This window comes from Clupea harengus, chromosome 13 (genome assembly GCF_900700415.2).
Source record: "Clupea harengus chromosome 13, Ch_v2.0.2, whole genome shotgun sequence".
Lineage (NCBI taxonomy): Eukaryota > Metazoa > Chordata > Actinopteri > Clupeiformes > Clupeidae > Clupea > Clupea harengus.
In genome coordinates, this window is record NC_045164.1 from 16759728 (window position 1) to 16783027 (window position 23300).

General features: G+C 39.1%; 1 protein-coding gene across 2 annotated transcripts in view; it reads left to right on the forward strand.

The window, feature by feature from the left end:
* The window catches only part of LOC105892721 (pro-neuregulin-3, membrane-bound isoform), a 56164-nt gene that overhangs the window by 12028 nt on the left and 20836 nt on the right, over nt 1-23300 (forward strand). For both annotated transcript variants that reach the window (XM_012819028.3, XM_031578802.2), the window contains exons 2-5: nt 12555-12684; nt 12869-12942; nt 16155-16181; nt 20747-20849. In XM_012819028.3, coding sequence (XP_012674482.2) covers nt 12555-12684; nt 12869-12942; nt 16155-16181; nt 20747-20849 — 334 coding nt within the window. The remainder of the gene's footprint in view (nt 1-12554; nt 12685-12868; nt 12943-16154; nt 16182-20746; nt 20850-23300) is intronic.

The following is a 23300-nucleotide window of genomic DNA, read 5'->3' on the forward strand; positions in this document are numbered from 1 at the left end:
AACCACACAGGTGTTTGTACACAGCCATGGTGCTGTAAAGGAACCACACAGGTGTTTGTACACAGCCATGGGGCCGTAAAGGAACCACACAGGTGTTTGTACACAGCCATGGATCTGTAACGGGGAACACACAGGTGTTTGTACACAGCCATGGTGTTGTAAAGGAACCACACAGGTGTGTGTTTGTACACAGCCATGGGGCCGTAAAGAGGAACACACAGGTGTGTGTACACAGCCATGGTGCTGTAAAGAAGAACACACAGGTGTTTGTACACAGCCATGGGGCCGTAAAGGAACCACACAGGTGTTTGTACACAGCCATGGTGCTGTAAAGGAACCACACAGGTGTTTGTGCACAGCCATGGGGCCGTAAAGGGGAACACACAGGTGTTTGTACACAGCCATGGGGCCGTAAAGGAACCACACAGGTGTTTGTACACAGCCATGGGGCCGTAAAGAGGAACACACAGGTGTTTGTACACAGCAATGGGGCCGTAAAGGGGAAACATTTACTCAGACCGGGCCATAAACAATTCCAGCAAATCAACACATTGCTTCAGGAGCATAGTGAGGGTTGTAATTTGATTAGCTGTTGAACTCAACAACCTTTTGCTAGAATGGTGGACTGCGTCTTTAAGTATCAGGAGTAGAACAAGCATGCCTTCCGGTCACATTAGTATCCTCATGGAGTAGCGAATCTTTCCTTTGTGCACTTTTCCATTGCCGGTTCTTGGACATACATATAACAAGATTTTCTTATAATGAAGTGATAATCCTAATAAACCTTATCCATTTGATGACTTTCAAACACATCTGAGACTTATTGGACGAACATCTATGGTGTATAGAATCCATTTGACTTTACCAAGACAATGTAAAACTGTATAAAATTAAAGTGATTCTAATATGAAACCTTACTTTATCTAGGACATTTCATCACAAAATAATAACGAATCATTATTCTGGTTAAAAGGAAATATTTTATACATGCTAGACAAGGATTATTAGTTTTTAAATCTGTTGTTGGATTCATGTACTTGACCCCAGTTTGCCATTTCTTTGTGGTGTGATTGCTTGATAGCTGCTACAGTTTAATACATTATTGCTACAATAGTTCAAAAGTAAATGTACTTGATGGATTGCTTAACATTGGCCTGTTGACAGATGACAGTCAATGGCAGACTTCTTTGTACCAATATACTGTATGAAAAGTGAAAAGAGGCAAGAGATGGAAAGAAAGACTGAAAGATAGAACTCTCTGGACCTTTAGTTGTTTTATTATCCTCCATAACTCATAGTCAACAGACAAGTGTGATGTTTGAGTTTAAATGGAGTTTTGCACCAAATATGCGCTCTGCGCTATCATTAGACAGCCTCTAAAGTTGAAGATGAAGGCTAGGTCCAGATGCTTGTGATACCAAGCTTCACAAAATCCCATGTAAAGCAGGTTCTTTATAGGGAGGCACTGATTACAAAATCACATGTAAACAGGTTCTTTAAAGGGAGGCACTGATTACAAAGTCCCATGTAAACAGGTTTATTAAAGGGAGGGCACTGATTACAAAATCACATGTAAACAGGTTCTTTAAAGGGAGGCACTGATTACAAAATCCCATGTAAACAGGTTCTTTAAAGGGAGGCACTGATTACAAAGTATTGCCACTGCACTGATCACCATGGCAATACTTCACACATGACACCTCCATCATCTTTAATACGGTATCTATGGTAACTGCAGAGCCTTCACAGCTGCTATACAGCACAGCTATTTTCAGGTCTGATTTATAACAGGGAAGAAAAATACATTATTTTTTATTTTCCTCCTCCACAATACTTGGCAAGGATACACTGTTTTGTATGTAAATACATTTCTTTGCTTGGGAGAACACATTGTATGCCTGCGTCAGATGTACTTCTTCTAATTCCACTGATTTGAATACTAGCATAAAGAACTTAAATGTGCATAGACAGGCTTTATGCTGGATACATTCATTTCATTTCTGTTCTCATACAAATTATTATAATGTATTTAAATATGTAGATTGTTCAATGTTAAACTTGATCTTTTACATCATCATAAAATAAATGTAAATATGTAATGATTATAGAATTGATAATTGCACATTCATAATTATATATTAAGTCATCATATTTATAGGTTAGGTATTTAGAAGACACTTTTGTCTGAGAAATTAGGCAATAATTATAATGCTTATGCCTACAAAAATGAGTATAACAATATTATAAGTACAACAAGTATTATATTAGTATTATACAAGTGTTATATTAACGTAAACCAATCAAGTTTTCCAATAATAATGATAATAATAACAAAACTGTGATTATACTTATGAAACCAACACCACTGTCTTTGGAACAGATAACGGATAGCACTAGGGAGGTCATTCCACTACTGAGGTACCAGGGAGCCACTGAAGGGGCACTTGAAAAGGACATGTGTCCTCATTGACTGATCAAAGACCAAACAAGATGGTCCCCCCTTTGAGCTGAGGTTCTGCTCAAGGTTTCTTCCTGTTCAAAGGTAGCTTTTCCTTGCCCCAGTCACCTTAGTGCTGGCTAGGGTCCAGGCTCTGGGCACTGCAAAGCACTTACAGTCAATTTCAGTTGTTATTGGTGCTATACAGTACCAGTCAAAAGTTTGGACACACCTTTAAAGTGTTTTCTTTACTTTTATTATTTTCTACATTGTAGATTAATACTGAATACATTTTCAACTACGAAAGAACACATATGGAATGATGCACTAAACAAAAAAAGTGTTATCTACCATGTAGAAAATAATAAAAGTAAAGAAAAAAACTTCTCCAAAAATGAGAAGGTGTGTCCAAACTTTTGACTGGTACTGTATGAATAAAATTGAATTGCTTTCCCCAAAATTCCAATACGGCCAGTGTAGGGAGGAAGATGTTATGGTTCCCTGTGTCAAAGGTTGCTGACAAGTCGAGTACAATTAGAACTGATGACATGACATTATTCACAAATAAAAGACCAGTTTTGGTAGACCAGACTGCTAAGGGTCCAGCAAACGATTCTGAGACAGGAAATCAGAAACTAGCTTTAAGACAACAGATAGAGTCTTCTTACCTTGGTGAGAGGGGAGAATGAACTCTACAATGCTCCAATATCCAGATGAGGATTGGAGAAATCCAACTTTTACAGTAAAGAAAGTTGCAAAGTCATCAGCAGAGAGGGAGGTGACTGATGGCGGAGGTGGATGGTTAAGGAGGTTCTTGAAAGCAGAAAAGAGTTTTCTACTGCCTGAGGCATTGTAAACCCCTTTTTTGGTAGAAGTCCTTTTTGGCAGTAGGAAAAAAGACTGATAATAGAGACTTACTGATATCATTGGCATCTCTGGATTTACGCCATTGTCTTTCGGCAGCTCCTCCTGAATATTATCAGTAAACCAAGGGTGACAGGGATTAGATTGAGCAGGTCGTGTGGATAGACCAAGAGTGTAAGGGATTAGATTGAGCAGGTCTTGTGGATAGACCAAGAGTGTAAGGGATTAGATTGAGCAAGTCTTGTGGATAGACCAAGGGTGTAAGGGATTAGATTGAGCAGGTCTTGTGGATAGACCAAGAGTGTAAGGGATTAGATTGAGCAAGTCTTGTGGATAGACCAAGGGTGACAGGGATTAGATTGAGCAGGTCTTGTGGATAGACCAAGAGTGTAAGGGATTAGATTGAGCAGGTCTTGTGGATAGACCAAGAGTGTAAGGGATTAGATTGAGCAGGTCTTGTGGATAGACCAAGAGTGTAGGGGATTAGATTGAGCAGGTCTTGTGGATAGACCTGCATACAGTATCCAGACAAAGAGCTCAGTGAAGAGCAACGAGTGTCTATATCCTCATCAACACCTTGTGACTAGAATGAATTGAGTTGATGCAACCAAGGAGGAGAACTACTTGACAGACTTCTTAGGGCACCAAGAGAAGCCGCGGGAGGAGGTGCCAATAGGATGTTCCAGGAGGTGCACAGAATAAAGTAATGGTCAGATACATATAAAGGCGTGACCTATGAGGAGCCAGAATAAGACCTACATCCTTATCAGCTTCATTAGTTTGGAGGGCTGTGGACACGTTTCAGATTTAAAACTGTCCACATGAATATTAATATCACCAAGGTTTAGTAATGAACCATTTTCAAGTTGTCCTTATGGACGATAAATGACCACCTGGTTTAACTTGAATGGTCATTGTGATGATATTCAACTGAGTCATGTGTGATTTTCAGTCATCAGAGACTGGATATTCATCCTATTCCACCTCTCCTCTAGCTGTAACCCAGTAACTGAAGGGGTACAATCTGACTGTTTGACTCTTTACAGAGAACGTAAACAAAATGTGTGGGACTGCTGCACATCAGTCATTTGCAATTACACTGATTGGAAGCGACCTTCTGGAGCAGCAGCAGCATCTGCCTTTGCTCATACTATCGTGCAGGGTGTGCAGGTAGAAGAAGTGGTCGGCCATGTTGAGAAGGTAGAAGAAGTGGTCGGCCATGTTGAGAAGGACACACATGTGACGGTGTGCAGGTAGAAGAAGCGGTTGGCCATGTTGAGAAGGACACAGGTAGAAGAAGTGGTCGGCCATGTTGAGAAGGACACACATGTGACGGCAAGAGAACACGAACCAAAGGGAGTGGCGTAGGGGCAAGCAGAAGCTAACATGGCTGAAGTGTCAGGAGCACGATGATGAAGATGATGATGATGACGATGATGATGAGGAAGATGATGATGATGATGTATACATCATGAGGAAGATGATGATGATGTATACATCATGAGGAAGATGATGATGATGAAGATGTATACATCATGAGGAAGATGATGATGATGATGTATACGTCATGAGGAAGATGATTCTAGTAGATGTATACTAGTGCGTTAGTGCTGCAGATCTGAGTATTTTAAAGGCCAGGATTCTATTAAGCCTCCCTTGGGGCCAGAGGGGTAGCCTTCCTATTACAACATAATAAAGGTGCACTTTGCCAGTTGGCTATATATCGCAATAATGCCAACTAGCTACGGGCTAGCAGTTGATGTTTTCTTCATTTATTTATTGGCTTTTGGCTGGCATTGCTCTTCTTTTGGGACAACCTTTGTTCACCCCCTTAATTAATTCTCTGCATCAGTAATCTCTGTTTAGAAAATGTAAACATGGCCACATGACGTCATGTAACATTATTTAACCTCATGAGTTGAAGGTCCCAAATGAACGAAGGAACAACAGCTCATTCTAAGCTTTGATCAGATCATGTTGTAGAGCATGAGCTTGCTGAGCATGTTCTAAAAACATCCTACATTTGAAAGATTTTAAAAAAATACTTGGTTAAATGTAGAACAGATGCATTTTGGGATTTTATACACCATTTGAAGTTGAATTTTTATTTCGTATTTGTAATACTTTCAAAATTGCCAAGGGGTCAAAGTTCAGCTTCCATCACGCATTGTCTGCTTGTCATTATACATTCATAATTTAAAGCATGCTAACTACCTAAAAGGCAGCACAAACCTTGCGAACATCACCAACAACACAGCTTGAACTGATAGAGGCTTGCTAGTACGCTAACTGGTGTCTTGGGCGATATAATTGTATTTAAAATGAAAGACTATGGTGCTCCCTCCCCTGTGGTTTGTTTGGACTGCTCCTAGCACTTTCTTAGTTTGGAATGCATGGGGGGTTTGTATGGAATTGTTGCGTAGTCCCTGTGTGAGCAGTGAATGCTTTTACATACATCTGTGAGGCAGTTTCAGACACAGAGTGAGTCACTGCTAGGCACAGATTCTTAGTGTTGGGTTCCGTAGATCCAGAACCTCAACTCATAACCTGAAACTCACTTTGAAAACTTTGAAAATGATCTGTGTTGGCTTTGTAATCACCCTTGAGTGACAGCGGGAGACACATGGAGGCCTGGAGCTTACCAAACAGTTTTTGAAATGCTTGTATTAGATCACTTCTATAGCAACGTGTACCTTTAAAGTTTACATCCTTGCCTTTTAATATATACAGTGAAAATGCTGCACATTTTTCTACTGGATTAGATGCTTATAAATAAGGTAATCAGATATATCAAGCAGAATCCTGCAAAAGGGAGCCATGTGATAAAACAGAGAGAGAGAGAGATAGAGAGAGAGAGAGAGAGAGAGAGAGAGAGGGTCGGGTGGGGGGAGGGTTGGGTTGTCATTTACCTAACTTACTAAATAAATAGGAATACTGAAGATGGCTAAAACAAATTGAAATATAAATATATTTAAGACAAATGATCTACTGCTTGTGTTGAACAAGTGCTGTAGTTAATAGTAAATAATATATAATATATAAATGAATATTATGTTTTTTTTAAAACACACTGTTTAAGTCCTAAATGTGCATCTTCATGCTTTGTTCTGGCACTCTTCCTGTGGTGTCACCTGCATTGCAGCAGAGCTAAAATTAGAGCTGTTACAGAGACAGAGCAGCCTCGAGCCTTCATATCACTCACAGCTGGGATAACAGTCCAAATAGGCTGCTGCTTTAACCAGAAGATGGACACGTTCATTGGTAGATAGACAGACAACAATAGATGGACCGTTATCATGAGGTAAATGTGCAGGTATAGAGACGATGAAGGCCTACAACTCTGTGTGTACAAATGTAGTATGTGGGACATACATGTGTTGTGTTCATGCTAGCACTGCCTGCTGTGCCAGCATCTGCCCTTTTTTACTTACCACGGAGCAACAAGGCAGACTTGGACAGGAGCAGTAGTTCGGCCTTCAGCATTAAAACAGCTCCAGCTAGAGAGGTGTGCATCAACAACAGTCTGATCCTGCATCACATTTACACATTAACAACAGTCTGATCCTGCATCACATTTACACATGAACAACAGTCTGATCCTGCATCACATTTACACAATGAAAACTCAGCAACATTGATGAATCCATTGCACAAACATGTATAGCTCAATTTCACATGCTATTTTATATAATTTTGTGTCTCAACCCAACACTCAACAAGATGTATTTTAATGTGTGTGTACGTGTGTAAGTGTTCCCATTAAGCCAACCTAAATATGTTTTCAGATATTTTACTTTCCTACGTATTACCTTGACTTATTGGGAATATCAATCAATAAGGTAAAAGATTGAAGGTGAGCACTGTAAGCAATTTGATTGCCTATTGAGCTCAAATATCAACAACCTTTTTGGCAGAATTGCAGACTGCATCTTTATTTTCTCATTTAAGCTTTAAAAATCTGTCATGGGCAATTAAAGGTGCAGTCCGCAATTCTGATCCAGTACAGTTTTTGTCAAATTCAGTGAATAGCTCTTCAAAGTCAGTTTGATTTTAGTTTTATTCACCATGTCTAGGATACACTAGGAGAACAATTCACCCACTATATCTGAATCCTAACCTCTTTGTGTAAGTCCCAATAAGAAAACATGATCCTGAGGACCTGCTGATGTGGGTCCATTGATCAGCTGTTGTTATTTTATTTCTAAGAGGTTTACATCAACATGTAGAATATAGGGTTAGATCTGGGGGATAAAACATTAACCATACGTCCTGCCATAGACATTTCTTCAGTAATGACAAGTAAACGGTTAGATAACAGGTCCAATACATTTGTCTGGTTTAATGCTATGCATCAGGAAAGCACATTACAAATAAGCAAAGTTTGGCTGCATGACAAACCCAGAGTGTGCTCTCTCCTGGTCATATCAAACCCAGAGTGTGCTCCCCAAGTGACGTGCAAACAGACAATTATTGAATAGGTTTGACTTTTGATTGCACAGTCCACACATATATCTTTTTTTAACAAAATTTTTTTTTTTCATCATCTTTTTTTAAAAAATTTGCAACAGAATGTCAAATGCCATAATGTCAAAAACAGCTATGTACTCTGTCTACTAAAGATCTACTAAAGTTAGCATACTTACCAGCTACCGTCCAGCCACTTTGTACTTCAAGGGCTAGAAATTAGTCACTGAGTAGTCCCCGTCTTTTTGCTGCCCAACCACCCTCGAACTTCACTGAACACCACCCTCGAACTTCACTGAACACACCACCCTCGAAATTCTGTCTGTGGTCTCTTGGTAGTTGAGCAGCCAGCTCCTCGGTCTAGGGGAGGCTTCTTCATTCAAATGCACAGGCTGTGAGCTATACAAATGCAAGTCAGGGTAGTAGGGAGATTTTTACTCACCACTGGTCCAGAGGCGACACCTTTTTTCCAAAAGGCACTTACTCTATTTCAAGAACATTTCTGGTATAAATAGACCATTGAAGCTTGAATGGATTTGTCTTGTGTAAGTAAGTATGCTAGATTAATAACCTTGTATGCCACAATACAATGCCGCAATGGTCAATGTTATATGTCAATGTTATAAAAAGATACACAACCAATACATTATTTCATAAAAAAAATGTAATCAAGGTTTTGACAGCTTTACTTTTTTTTATATTTACAGAGTAAAATTCAAGCACCCATTTAGCACTTTCAAGGTAGCCTACCTAAACCAAAAAAAAATCCAGCTATGAATGATGAGTGAACGAAAATAACTTTCTTTTTTTATCTTTAAAGGTGTCAAAGAACCGACAGCCTTTAACTCTTTTAGAAAAAAAAAAATTGACATGTTTGCATGCAACACCGTTTTTGCATGCAACGTTAGCTGCAAGCATAACAACAATATTGGTGGACTACATTGTCTTTATACAAGTGTTGATCCTAGCTTTACTAGCTGTTGGTCAGCTAACATTACCCATGCAAACATAGCTTCTAATTTTGTTTTCAATCTACATTTACATTTTTTACATTTAGTCATTTAGCAGACGCTTTTGTCCAAAGCGACGTACAATGGTATCTAGTGAAGCATCTGTGGGATAAGGGGGGGGGGGGAATGCAATCCATGTTGGCTCCACCTTACAATGTATTGGACACCTGGGGCCCTAGTTTGGCAGGCAGAAACAGCAGTACACGCGCAGTTTTGCACGGTAAAGCGAGTGGTAACGGTGTGGTCAAAGGTACTAAGCGGGCTGGCTTGGTTAAAGCCAATCAATAGCATTGTCGAGTAATCCTTTTAAACTGAATGTGTCAGACGAGATTACAATGTAAAAAAAATGGTAAAATCGCCTTGGGTTCTGGACAGTTTTACAAGAAATAAACTTTAGCACTCCTTCTGCTGTTCCAAACAATTACATTCACTGAAACATAATTATAGCTTGTCGGACCCATGGCCGGATTAACCATATGGGCAACTGCCCAGGGGCACCAAGACTCCAGGGGCACCAAGCAACCGATGTATTTTTTATTTTAAAAAAATTATATTTTTTTCATTCTGACCCCACGTCAGCACAATTTGACGTTCCAAACACAATGCACAAACTCAGCGAAAGAGGCACGAACAGAACGATCAAGATGAAGCGGCAGCGGTAATGCAAAACGACAGTTGAAAAAAGTTAAAGAGTGTAGAAATGCGGCAACTTTTTAAAAAATGCGGTTGCAAAGGTTTGAACCGTGTAAATCTGTGTTTTTCAGAAGGCAAAGTGTGTGTGTGCTGTCTGCTTCCAATGGTTCTGAAATGATAGTTCGTTAGTAGACTGCGCTTGCAAAGGTTTGAGCAGTGTACGTGGGTGTCACTAAATGCATAACCTCGCCGATGTTTTTGATAGCCGTCATCACTTCTTGTTAGCTATTTAAGTTTTGGAAAGCTTTGTGAACTGCAAAGCTTATTCGCGGTGCTGTGAGTTGGTTTAATGATAACTGAATCCAACTAACGTTGGATTGCTTTTTGTAATGTCAGATTTCATTGATTGGTGTGCTATAATTGCAAAGAAGATTGACAACTTTACTATGCATTGTTAAGAAAGTGCTATTAATGTCGCCACATACTGGTTGAAAGATGTAGGCTACTTGGCAGGCTTCTGACTTGTTTTTTGGGCGAGTTCGATTAAATAAATAAAGCTTGATTTGTTTTGTACATGTGCCCATGTTCTCCTTTTCTGTGTAGATTATAGCAGATGTGTACTGTATATCCTGTATATCCTACTTAAGTACCAAAAGTAAAAGTATAAACTTTATTATGATTTAGACGAATAATATACCTGTTGAGATTAGTAATGATATTTCATTAAGGTCAACAAAAGATAAAACAATAGTTCTGCACTGTATGATTATGATTTCTAATAACATAAGTTTACATTAAACATAATTTACAGCATATGCATTCATTACTTTGGCAAGTTTGCTATAAGCGGGATAATGCACTGGGAGCAAGTGAGTTATGGAAAATAACCGCACTTCAGGGGGGTAAACGTGTCGAACGGTTATTTTCCTACAACTGTCTTGCTCCCAGTGCATTATTCTTTACATAGGTTACATCAATGTATGGAAAATGTAGTGGAGCAGTATTAAGCAAAAAGTATGTATAAAAAAACAATCAAGTAAAGTACAGATACTCAGAAATACTTGAGTACAGTAAGAAAGTATTTCTACTCAAATTACTACCCCGGTGGATAGGTATGGTTTGTGTTCTGCGGGGTGGGGGTAGGTGGGCACCAGAGAGTCACTGTTGCCCAGGGGCACCATGAAGTCTTAATACGGGCATGGTCGGACCTGTATTAAAATGCCCTACCACATCCCTGGCTACCACAATAGGGTAGCCAATGTGATTTTGAGCCTGTAAAAAAAAGAAAGAGTTTTGTTCAATTAGATTCCATGACAATCTAACGTTATTTTGATTGAGATCGATATAGCCCATCTTACGTAGGCCTACATTATTGAGAAATGATTACGGACTAGAGTGTAAAATGCCCAAACATGCATATGATTCACGATACAACATACGATAGGCTACATATTCGATTCTAAAAAATCTTATTTGAATAAGTATTGAAACCAAAACATTTGAGCTTTGCTGAAATGTTATGACATTCTGGCACTTGATGAGGTGCAAGTCAATATATGTATTTACATTGAAATGATTGTGTCTTATGTTCTTTTTGACTGTAAGCAACACAGTATTTCAGTGTTTACTTGCTAGTTCATTTTGTTATTTAAATGTGATTCAACCCTGCTGCTGTGTCTGTTCCGTTGAGGAATGAGCCAAAGGTCCCGTAATGAGGCCAAATATACCAGTGGTAATCCAGTGCAATGTGTTACATGATTAGAGTGGTTATGAATGAACTTACATGCGCCGTGTGGTGCAAAGTCTAGTGTTAGAAAGTTTCTGGTAAATTTCTGCTGAAGTGCCGGAAAGTTTCCATAGTCATTTTGAAAGGGTAACTTTTGGAATTGATGGTGCACTCGTCATCTAGTGCTCTGCTCTTTTTTGAGTCGCATTAATAGCTACTCTGGTGACATACACAATACATATCAAATGTTTGGAAGCACCGTGGAGTTTCCTTGTTTTTTAGATATGTTCTGTACCTGTCCCATGCTCTTCTGCTGTCTTTCTGTCACTCTAAGTTACATAATCTCTCCCTCAGCCCATCTTTCCATCACTCATCTTGGCTTTGGTTTCATGTTCTTTTTATCACCATGCATTCAGGTTTGGTCAGTCAAGTTCATTTAGTTGGCATCCAATCTGTTTGGCTGATACTTGTAACAGTTAAGATTACTGTTCACTGTATTAATAAACTGCTTGTCTGAATTTAAATGTCAAACAATTGTATTATAGGACTTGGTAATATTGTAGATAAAATAATCATTTAATGGAATTCAATATTTACCATTCCAATGCATTATGCCATCCCATAAACTTCTGCGATGCGTAAACCTTCCAGTCAGGTGTTTTCTGCTGTTGGTAAAATCCATCCAAATTAACTCATGTATACTCTGCATGTGTTTGCCCAAAACTGAATGGGAATGATCTTCCTGCACACAATGATTAGAGATACTAGTAGAATACCATAACTTCTGCATATAGTTTTGTGGTGTGATTACACTTAGTTCAACCTGTACTGTTTACTGCAAAAATTTCAGCTTTCAAAAACAAGGGAAAAAAGGAATTAAATGGGGGATATATTACTTAAAATAAGCAAAATGATCTGCCAACAGAACAGAAAAATATGACTTACCAAGATTTTTTATAAAAATAACCCAAATATATCTGCTCAGTACATTTGTCTTGATTCAGACTTTCACAAAGCATTTTTGTGTTTTTGTCGGTGGTGATCAAACTAGTTTCAATAATTAACTTGCTCAGAACCAGTAATTAAATCTCAGTAACAAGTTGTAATACCTTATTAAGATAATTAAGGACTGAAACGCTTGAAGCAAGCGAAATGCTCTAACATAAAAAATGCCTGGTAAGAAGAAATATCTTGTCACACAAAAAAACAAACATCTATTGCCTTGATTTAAGATATTTCATCTTACTAAGATTTCAATTTTTGCAGTGTTGTTGTGTGGTTATTGTTATGCTTTTATAATGTATACACATACATTATTCTATATGTATTCTCAAAGTAGTGTCCAATGACTGACATTGTACTCCTGAATTCCTACATTCATAAAAATGTCCTTTTTTCTCACAATTTTTCTAACCAACAGCATCACCGACTCTGCCCCCTCTGCGCTCCGAGCACTTCAAACAATGCCATGAGAAAGACCTGACGTACTGCCTGAATGATGGAGAGTGTTTTGTCATTGAGACTCTGAGCGGGTCACATAAACATTGCAGGTAATTCAGAGGGGTTTAAGATTTCTGTATTGATTTCTGTATTGTGACTAATGAAAATCATTTAAAAAATGACAGCTAGGTGTTACCTTAACTCCTTATGTGTTTTATGACCAGTTCTGGCATTAAGAGCTTTTGTTAAAGAGAAGCATACTATTTGCCCAATTAATCTTTTGTCTGTTTACAGATGTAAAGAAGGATTCCAGGGTATACGCTGTGACCAGTTTCTCCCCAAAACAGATTCAATCTTGTCAGATCCAAGTAAGTTAATTTATTCATACTAATTTACTTACTTACTTACTCATTTAGTTACATAAGGCGATTTTCTAACAGCAGAACTTGAGGGACTTCAAGATGGCACAAACCTAGGAATAGGAATAACCTTCTCTACTTTAAGAGGAATAACCTTCTCCACTTTAAGACTTTTTCTGTCTTTCTGTGGTGCAACACCACCAGACCCATGAGTTGATGCAATAGTGTAGCCAGGAAAATGGCATCTGCATCGCAAAGTCAATTCTGAAGGCAATAAAAGCAAATAAAGAACCAAATAACAAGGAGGAAGCCGAGGATTTGCTGTTTCCTGTTTTAGCATAGACCTATATTGCAAATGATGACTTTTGAGAGGAGACGACTACAAATTGAAGAGTAAACGATTGGATTGACTGAGAGTAGAATATCTAGCTGCAGACAAAACAAAGGATAAGTGTGAGTTAACAAACGAAAACTAAACACGTTGGGGCAATGGCTTTGTTGTTAGCTTAGCTGCGTTTTAGAGTTTAAAAGAGTTTTAAATGTGCATGTTGCGGAGTCACTTCTTAAGCCCTTTTACTGTATCATCAGCACCAGTAGTTCAACCGATACTTCAGGTTTAGTTGGATTTCAGTTGCTGTGTCTTCAGGAAGTCTCATAACAACGACTAGAGGTCACTTTTTATGAGTAATAACTCAAACCCGGGCCCTCATTTATAGAATGTGCGTACACTAAAATCCACACCAAAGATTCAAGTCATAGAAAAGTACTTGGCTTCACGTCAAGTTCCAACTTGGCATACAAACGTTGGGGTTAGGTTACTGCAGGTAGTTGGAAATCCAGCAGCAACAACGGCATTTTCTCTCTCGTCTCTTTACAATTTGCTTGGCCCCCAATGATTCCTAATGAACAGATTGTGGATAACCAACACGACACGACAGTAACAGTTATATGCTTCATCAACAAAAACTATTACATTTGTTGGCGGATGCGATGCGATGTTGGTGGATCTGTCTTCGTTAATGATATCATTAAAGCAACACTATGCAACAGTTGCCACTTTTTGAGGAAAGTTTTTATAAGCAACTAGTTCTTCAAATCCATTTGATGGGACATGTTCATGTGAATGACAGATATACACACCTGTTGATGGGACATGTTCATGTGGAGGACAGATTTACACACCTGGTGTTCCTATTAGCCATCCAGGATATGTCCTATGTAATTCCGGGTTGGACCACCCCATGAAATTATAAGAATAATTTTCATAGCACAACAATGGCAACTCTATCACCAAAAGACCCTAGTTAACACGCTAGTATGCTTTTATTAGTGCCGACCATTCACATGTTGGTGTTTGTAAGGCTTCTGCATACCTTGTAGGTAGTTAGTTCACTAGTTTTAGAACAAAACTCCATACTGTTGCTTTAAGTGGCATTCTTGAATCATGTTATGGTCTGGGTAGCGTAGTTCTGGTTTGTAGATGGTATAGCAGTGTATCAGCTGAACCCAAGCTGAAACTTCCAGTTTAATTAGTCCAGTTCTAAAGTGCAGCTAAGCTAGCCAAATGTTAACTAATTGCCTCACAGGAAGTATAGCCTCTGCATTATTTTTGTTTTTGAATTTTGCAATACCAGGATCTTTTTTAAAAGCATGAAATAAAACTTTAATAAAAAATGAATTTCGTCTGTCAGAGAATTCCACATCAGTTATTGGATGTCTGCTTAAATGTCTATAATTTGGCCTAGGCTAGGGCTCCAGAGATAAGGAAAATAAAGTTAATGAGATGATTAAGGCTAGTTCAAAATCTATTTTAAAATCTCTGATAGATTTTAAAATTCATGAAATAAAAAGTAACAAAATGCATATTTTGCTTTGGGGTGCCCACACTTTTGCTGTGCAGTCTTTGTTAAAAGTTTTGGCAGTGACACAAATGTTGTGTTTCGCAAACTTGGCCGCTTCAGTATTTTTAGATAATTTTTCCATAAGTTTTCTATAGTATACTGAAGAACAATTATAAGCATTTCATAAGTTTCAATGGCTTTTATTGGCAAATACATCAAATTTTACAAAGAGTGAATATTTACAGTGTTGACCCTTCTTCTTTATAACTTCTGCAATTCGCTCTGGCATGCTGGGTATCAGCTTCTTGGCCAAATCCTGCCTGATGGCGACGATCCATTCTTGCCTTATTAGTGCTCAGAGTTGATCATAATGTGTGGGCTTCTGCTTGTCCACCCGCTTTTTGAGGATTGAGCGCAGGTTCTCGATGGGATTAAGATCTGGGAGTTTCCTGGCCACGGATCCAAAATGTCAATGTAATGGTCTCCGAGCCTGTTCGTTAAGGTGTGCTCCATCATGCTGGAAAATGTATCGTCATCAAATTGCTCCTGGATTCTTAGTTGCTCGTTTTTGGACAGAATCGTGAGTGAGCCCACTCCCTTGAATGAGAAGCAACCTCACACATAGATGGTCTCAGGATGCTCCACTGTTGGCACGACACAGGACTCATGTCTTCTGCTGTCCAATCCTTGTTCTTCCTGCAGAATTCCAGTCTGTCCTTGATGTTTTTCTTGGAGAGAAGTGGCTTTTTTGCTGCCCTTCTTGACACCAGGCCGTTGTCCAAACGTTTTCTCCCTCACTGTGCGTGCAGATGCACTCACACCCACCTGCTGCCAATATTGAGCTCTGCACTGGTGGTGACACCATTCCGTAGCTGACTCCTCGGGTCCTCTTGGACGTCTTGAAGCCTTCTTCACCACAGTTGAACCTCTCTCCTTGAAGTTGTTGATGATCTGGTAAATCGTTCTTTCAGGTGCAAAATATTCGTAGCAGCCAAAATACAGTGAAAATTCATTTTTGTGCAATTTTTTTCAAGTTATTTTTCATGGCAATGAAGCTGTTTGCAATTAATTAAAATGCATCTGATCATTCTGCACAATAATCTAGATACAATGTGAAAACTGAAGCTGCAAAGTTTGCGAAACACAACATTTGTGTCATTGCCAACATTTTTGGCGATGACTGTATATCTTGAGGGAAGACTTTGAACTGACACACGTAAGCAGTGCGGCTAGTTCAGTCTATAGGCATAGTGCCTAATGCATCATGTTCTTAACTGATAAACATGCGTTTATACTACAACAAATGGCTAAAGTGCAGTGTTTGTAATGATTCTCTTTTCTCTTTGTCTCTCGCCTTCTCCATTGTCTTCCTTTGTGCAGCTGAACATTTGGGCATTGAGTTCATGGGTGAGTGTTTTATAAAATGAATACAAACTCTATTATTAATCTATTCACATACTTTTTCTGCTGGGATATGTATAATCTGTAAAAGTGAATCATGTTCAGGAGGACTGTACACAAAATTGTCCAGTGGCGTGTGGTGACTTATGTATAGGCAAGCAGAGTTGATGACAACCGACGATAGCTTTGAGAACGGGCTGAGAATGGGTGTGTGGGCTTTGACTGACTGTGACAGCATGACCATATTAATGTTATTTCTTGTTTGTCATAATTGTCTATAGCATATCTGTGTTACTGATTCGTTTGCAAGATTTTAGGCCAGAGATATTAGGCTAAGAAGACTGCCTAACAACTCTGTTCTCACTGCGTCTCTATATGAAGACATTTAAAATGTCTAAACAACTCTGTTCTCACTGCTTCTCTATATGAAGACTTTTAAAGTGTCTAAACAACAATGCATGGAGGTTACACACGAGTACGAGTATTTTTCTGGCTTGCAAGCCATTAGCATACCGGTCAAAACAGTGGCACCATTAGCCTACATTTGATCTCCAACTCTGTTTTAACAAGTAATATATCTTACACCGAACATATCTTACACCGAACACAAAAAGCCTATCGTTACTATCATCACAAGTATTGAAGTTGCCCATAACACGTTGAACGTGTCAGAACAGTCTATGCCTACTGTACTGTACTGGACCAGTCTGATCATAATCAGTGTTCCATCTCATTTTCATTGACAACATTTCAAAACATTTCCATGAATTGTCAAGGACACTTAATGACACTTCACAATTTAAACGTACACAAAATTACCTCCATTAGTCCACATGTTAGGCCTAATTATTGAATGAAAATTAAACAACAACCTAATCATTTCTTTTCTAATAGGCTAGTTAGGCTATGTTAAATTGAAGTCAAAACTGGATCACGCTGCAGATACAGTATTTGCAAAATTCAATATTATCCATGGAAGAGTAACATAATTCATTTCACTGGGCATTTGAATATGTAGAATACAAACATTTCCAATTCAGTGGACAAAAATAGATCATTTCCAGGCATACACATAGTGAAGGCTATAGCAACTTCACAACTGGATCTCTCTTCAAATTAGCCTACTGATCAAACCAATCAAACTGGTGTCTTAGGAATTATAGACAGTTTAGCTGATATAATGGGGGGAAAAAGAACAAACTGGCAACTGTGAATAGACTACAGTGGAGGGCCGTGGGTTATGTGGTTGGGGCTGATAAAGTGATACAGATATTTGTGGCAACAAAAACACTTTCCAAGCACTTTGAGAGGAAAAGGACTATAGAAATGCATGGTTTAGCCTACTTACATTTAGCAGACGCTTTTATCCAAAGCGACTTACATATGTGTGACTTACAATGTATACACATTTTACATTTACACTGATGGCACACTGCACATCAGGAGCAATTAGGGGTTCAGTGTCTTGCTCAAGGACGCTTCGACAGGGAATCGAACTAGCAACCTTCTGATTACCAAACGACTTCTCTACCAATGTACCACTGTCGCCCCACTTGCTAGCATAGGTCACTTAAAAGCCATAGCCTATATCTTGCATAAGTCATAACGTAGAACTACTCTTTCTTTACTCAGCCCACTAAGCAAGAAAGCAGAGGCACTACGAAACTAGTTAAATGCTAGGCTATAAATTGTATTTGTTAACGTCAAAAAAACCTCATTCGGGGCGAAAATAATTACTTACTCTGCCTAAGATTGCTAGCATTTACTGTCAATCACGTTGTATCAGACACATTCAGAGAAGGCTTTGGCCACTGATGTTTTCGATAGTTTATGCCCGCCTCAAAGAAATAGGATCATTTGATCACTATGTGTCTGACAACCAAAATTACATTTTATTTACATTACTGATGAGGTGATGAAGGCTGTTAAGGGCAGAGCTGAAACTGAAGCTTTACAGACAACGAAACGAGATTGGATAAAAGGTGTTTTCTCCCCTCACTCTCTGTTTCCACACTGTTTTAATTAGGATTAATGGGAGAAGCAATCGGATTTTCTGACTCGCATAAATCCATAAAATATACAACAAGATATAAATACTTTATTTGCATTTCCAATGGCCTTGGTGCAACAAAATCACATCCAGGCCTGGAAAAATAGATTTCAAAATTCCATGACCTTTCCACATCTTCCATGATAGTGGGAACCCTGCTAATCTTGTCATAAAACACCTCTTGCAAAGGGGGTCGCTGAAAGTTCTTTCACAATACCCCAGACCTCCTTGTCATACTGTTTTGCAATGCCATGGTAGAATGTATTCAACTAGTTAACACTTTTTACAGTGCGTGAGCTCACAAGAGAAATCTTAAGTATTATTTCACACACATGTGCACATGTCCTCCCCCTCCATCTCTCCATCTCTCCATCTCTCCTCATCCTCCCCCTCCATCTCTCCATCTCTCCATCCATGTGCACATGTGTAGGCTATAACACATGCAGTATCATAACTGGTTCCAGATCAGCATAAGCTGTCTAGACACGCAGCTTGTTGGCCGGCCTTTCGCCGGTTAAAAACAACAATGCATTTGGCTGTTGCAATTGGAAATGATGTAGGCTTATGTGTTTATTTGCATATAGAGTGGGGAAGTGTGATCTGATCACGAGTGGTCACTCGAGATGCATGTGGAGATGCACTTTAATGAAAGGTGTGACCTGACGTACTTAGAGCTTTCCAATCGGATCGCCCAGGACACATGTTAATACCAGGTGTGAACTGAGTCAGTGTGTGTCCTAAATGCCCTTAGCCTAGATGAAGTTTTGCGTTTTGGTCATAACTGTCTGTTTATACATTTCATACAACCACCAGGCTCAAGGTGTCCTGGAAACCAATAACCTATTTAACACCAGAACCACGGCGAGTGTTTAAAAGTGAAATTTAAATTTTTAAATAAAAAAAATATCATGTATGTGTATTTTATCTTGATAATTAGTATGGGGTTAATTTAAGGCGGGTCTTACGAATCATAGGGATACTTGAACTTTCTGTTTTCGTAATATGATTTCATCTTATTTAAGACTGTCCTAAAAATAGTGTGTCTGGGTGACACATATAAATATGACATACATAGAAAGAGACATTTTGCTATTTACGAGAAAGAGTTATTTGTATTTTATCTTTGTAGGTCTACACCATCTCTACTGGATTGAACATGAAAAAACCTGTATTATGAATTTCAAATCTTTAAATATCAAAATACAAAGGTCTACCATATGAAGCGTAATAATGAAGCTACGTTATTTGAAACCTTAGCTAGCTATATTCAAAATAAATTAAACATGCTTGAGAGTAACACCATTACACGATAACGTCATATTCATTTCCAAATTTTGTATACCTACTATTATTGATGGTAATATACTATTATTGATTATAAGCCTGACATAAGCCTTCATCATGGCCAGAGTAGCCTATGCATATGCATGGTGTATACATTTGCCTTTACTCCAGACGCTGTACCAGGTTACTGTTCTGTTTCTCACAGATAATGGTATAATGTGCATTGCTTTGTCTTACCAAATTGTATGCTGCCAGTTCACAAACAAGCCACCAGCTGCATGCATCTGATGATCCAAAGGGCTGCCCTCGTGCCGCCTGTCACAACTCTCACACTAAAAGTCAATTAAGTATGCATTCATCTCAGAGGAGAAGTGCTCATTTTTGTATCCAGTCGTGTTTCGCTTCAAATTTAATTTTTAGATCTAAAACAATTACCGAGGTCTGGACCTCTGTGACCGCATAGGTGGCTATGGACATGGCTGTCACCATAACTTGAACACAATATAGCAATCTCTTTTGGATCATTTGTAGTAAATGAAATTACTAGTTAGTGAAATCAAAAGTCCAATGCTGCAAACAGAATGGACATTATTTCTGCAGCCCTGCGGTTAATTAATTCACACCTTATTTTATTTATATAGTGCCAAAACAATACAATTTAAGTAAAAGCATATGTGTACAAGGACTGCAGACCCACAAAAAGCATTCGAAGGCTAATGACATTTGGTTAGGTCACAGACAAAGGGAGATTAGAAATATTTGTCATAAAATAAAATAATGTAAAGCAAAACCAGGCTTGTAAGCAAGCACACTATCGAGTCTTATTCCACTCGTGTTTTGATGCTTCTTCTCCTCCTAGCGCTTTTGAGATATTTACACCGCTCCAACTCTGATACGTCTGTCCTGATCCTGTGCAACCGCCTTGTAAAAAATCTTATTTTTCTAATTGTCGTTTTTTATCCTCTTTTTCTCCCAATGAAATGCATTGTCAAATGCTAGCCTACTGTGACATTACCCGCTCTGCCAGCTGTAGGCCAGAGCCATCTATACCTTGTGCCACTGTTCACGCCCCTTTCATTACTGCCTGGTGTTCCATTGTTCCCTGGATTTGTTGTGGTACTTTTATTGTAGTTGTGGTTTACTCCTTTCATTCTATTTAATCCATTAGTTTCACAGGAGCCACTAAAACAGGTGTGGATTTAAGGTGTGTCATTGTCATTGGATTTTGTCTCTCCAGAGAGTAAAGCAGTTTACAAGAGACAAGTGCTTTCCATCACCTGCATCACCACAGGGATCAGCCTACTGGGCACCATGTGCATGGCCCTCTACTGCCGAAACAAGTACGTATGCAGCATCACTACACACAGTATGGCATTATGGTGTGTGTGTGTGTGTGTGTGTGTGTGTGTGTGTGTGTGTGTGTGTGTGTGTGTGTGTGTGTGTGTGGACATGTGTGTGAATTAGGATATCACCTTAGTCTATACTCTCAAGCTGGAGCTGCAGTATAGATGTAATCTATGTACATATATGATTAGTTACATAAAAGTTAGTATATGTACAAATAACCATTCTTTACAATGTTTAGTCCTATTCCAAGTCCTACATCTTGTTTGTCCTCTTCTAAAAGTGTCTGAACAGCAAAAGCCATAAGTCTACAAAACACAAACTACAAAACACACAAACTCACACAGTTCTATTCACACGTCTACGTGTCACGTCACATCAAAACACAAACTACAAAACACACAAACTCACACAGTTCTATTCACTTTTCACACGTCTACGAGACACATCACATCGTAAGAGCCAGAGCACCCAAGTACAGACAGAGGTGGTGACATCATCTGAATATATTCTTTAGAATATTCTCCAGTCTCGACTTTTAGATGCCTACAATTTGAGATGTTAAAGAAAAAGGAAAAATCCACCATTTGAGTACCATAGTGTGCAGTTACATCACACTAAGGAGAGAGTATCTGTGGAGGTTTAAGCAAAGTCTACTCAATCTTACCAATTAACACTATTTTATTACTTTTGGTATTTTCGTTTCCATTTCTTATATTGTGTTTATTTTTTGTAAGTTGTATTTATTTTTGGGTCACTTTACAAAATACTGTTTTATGTCATATGAATTAGTGTTTCGCCTTTGTTATAAAACCTTTTTGTTACAACACCTAGATGTCTCTACTATTGTTTCTTTGCTGAGCTACACACACAGTGATATTATTCCCTTCCTTTCAGCACTAATGTCACTGCTTCCCTGAACTACTAATAGGGAGGGGGGGGGGGGGGGGCAGCAAGGGAGAAGGGGCAGACTTCAGTACCCAGATTCCTAACCCTCTGCCCAACAGCAGTCTTCAGATAGTGTCAGGTGTTTGCAGGTCCACATAACTGGGTACTGACAAATACCAAATTAGGAGGACGTTTACTTAGTCTGGGCATTTCAAATACAACATTTTATTACCAATTATTTGAACCTTAAGGTACCCAATAAGTCTGGGCCTGCATACCCAATATCTGGTAAGAACTATATTTAAATCAAATTATGAGAATGAATTATTTACAGCAACTGTAAAATGTCCGGGACTGATCACTCTTTCTCAAAACAATTCCATTTTCTCTTAACTCAAACTGTTGAAATTGTAGATGGATCTTTTAACCAAAGAAGCCAGCCTGTCAATCATTTTGGTCACTTCTCTATGGTCCAGGATGAGTCTGAAAATTCCATTTTCTTTCTTCATCGTTCATATAACAATTCAATTCAATTCAATTTTATTTATATAGCGCCATAACAATACAATTGTCTCTAGGCGCTTTACAGAGCCCAGAGCCTGAAACCCCTTAGTGCAAGCACAATGGCAACACGGGCAAGAAAAAACTCCCTGTTAGTCAGGAAGGAACCTTAAGCAGAACCACGGCGCATAGGGGGGGACCCATCTGCTTGAGGTCGGCCGGGTGGAGATAGGAAGGGGGGATGGGGGAGGGATAACACTCTTAGACATGCTCTTCCTTTTTTTCCACTTCCCGATAACAGCCCTTACTTTTGACAGAAGTAAATCTAGCAGAGAAGACATGTGGGCAGCACGGTGGCTCAGTGGTTAGCACAGTCGCCTCACAGCATGAAGGCCCTGGGTTCGAATCCAGGTCGTTCCAGGCCCTTTCTGTGTGGAGTTTGCATGTTCTCCCCGTGCCTGCGTGGGTTTACTCCGGTTTCCCCCACCATCATAAAGACATGCATTGCATCGTATGAATATGAATGAGTGGTCGTCGGAGGCGCCATTGGCGCTGATTGGCAGCCACGCTTCTGTCAGTCTGCCCCAGGGCAGCTGTGGCTACTGAGGTAGCTTACCACCACCGGTATGACTGTGTATGAATGACTTCAGGACTCTGTAAAGCGACTTCGGGTATATAGAGAAGCGCTATATAAGATTGAATTGAATTGATTGATCGATGTGCTGAACTGACTTGCTGGAAAGATGGCATCTTCTGTCAGTGCCACATTGAAAGTTAGCATCTCAGTTAGCATAGCGTCTCAGTGAGCCATTCTGTAAATGGAGAGGAGAGTGGAGATGCCATGTTTGTATGCACCTGTTAGCAATGAATGTGGCTAGGGCAGCCATTGATTGTCCACATTCTCTTTGCCATACATAGTGTTAACTGTATAGTACAGACTCTGAAAACCTTATCCACAACACAATTTCCCACAAAAAGAAATATAAAGCTTATTAGAAATAAAATAAATGCAAAGGACCAAGATTATTGATTGAATATCAGTGTTTTATGTTCACTTT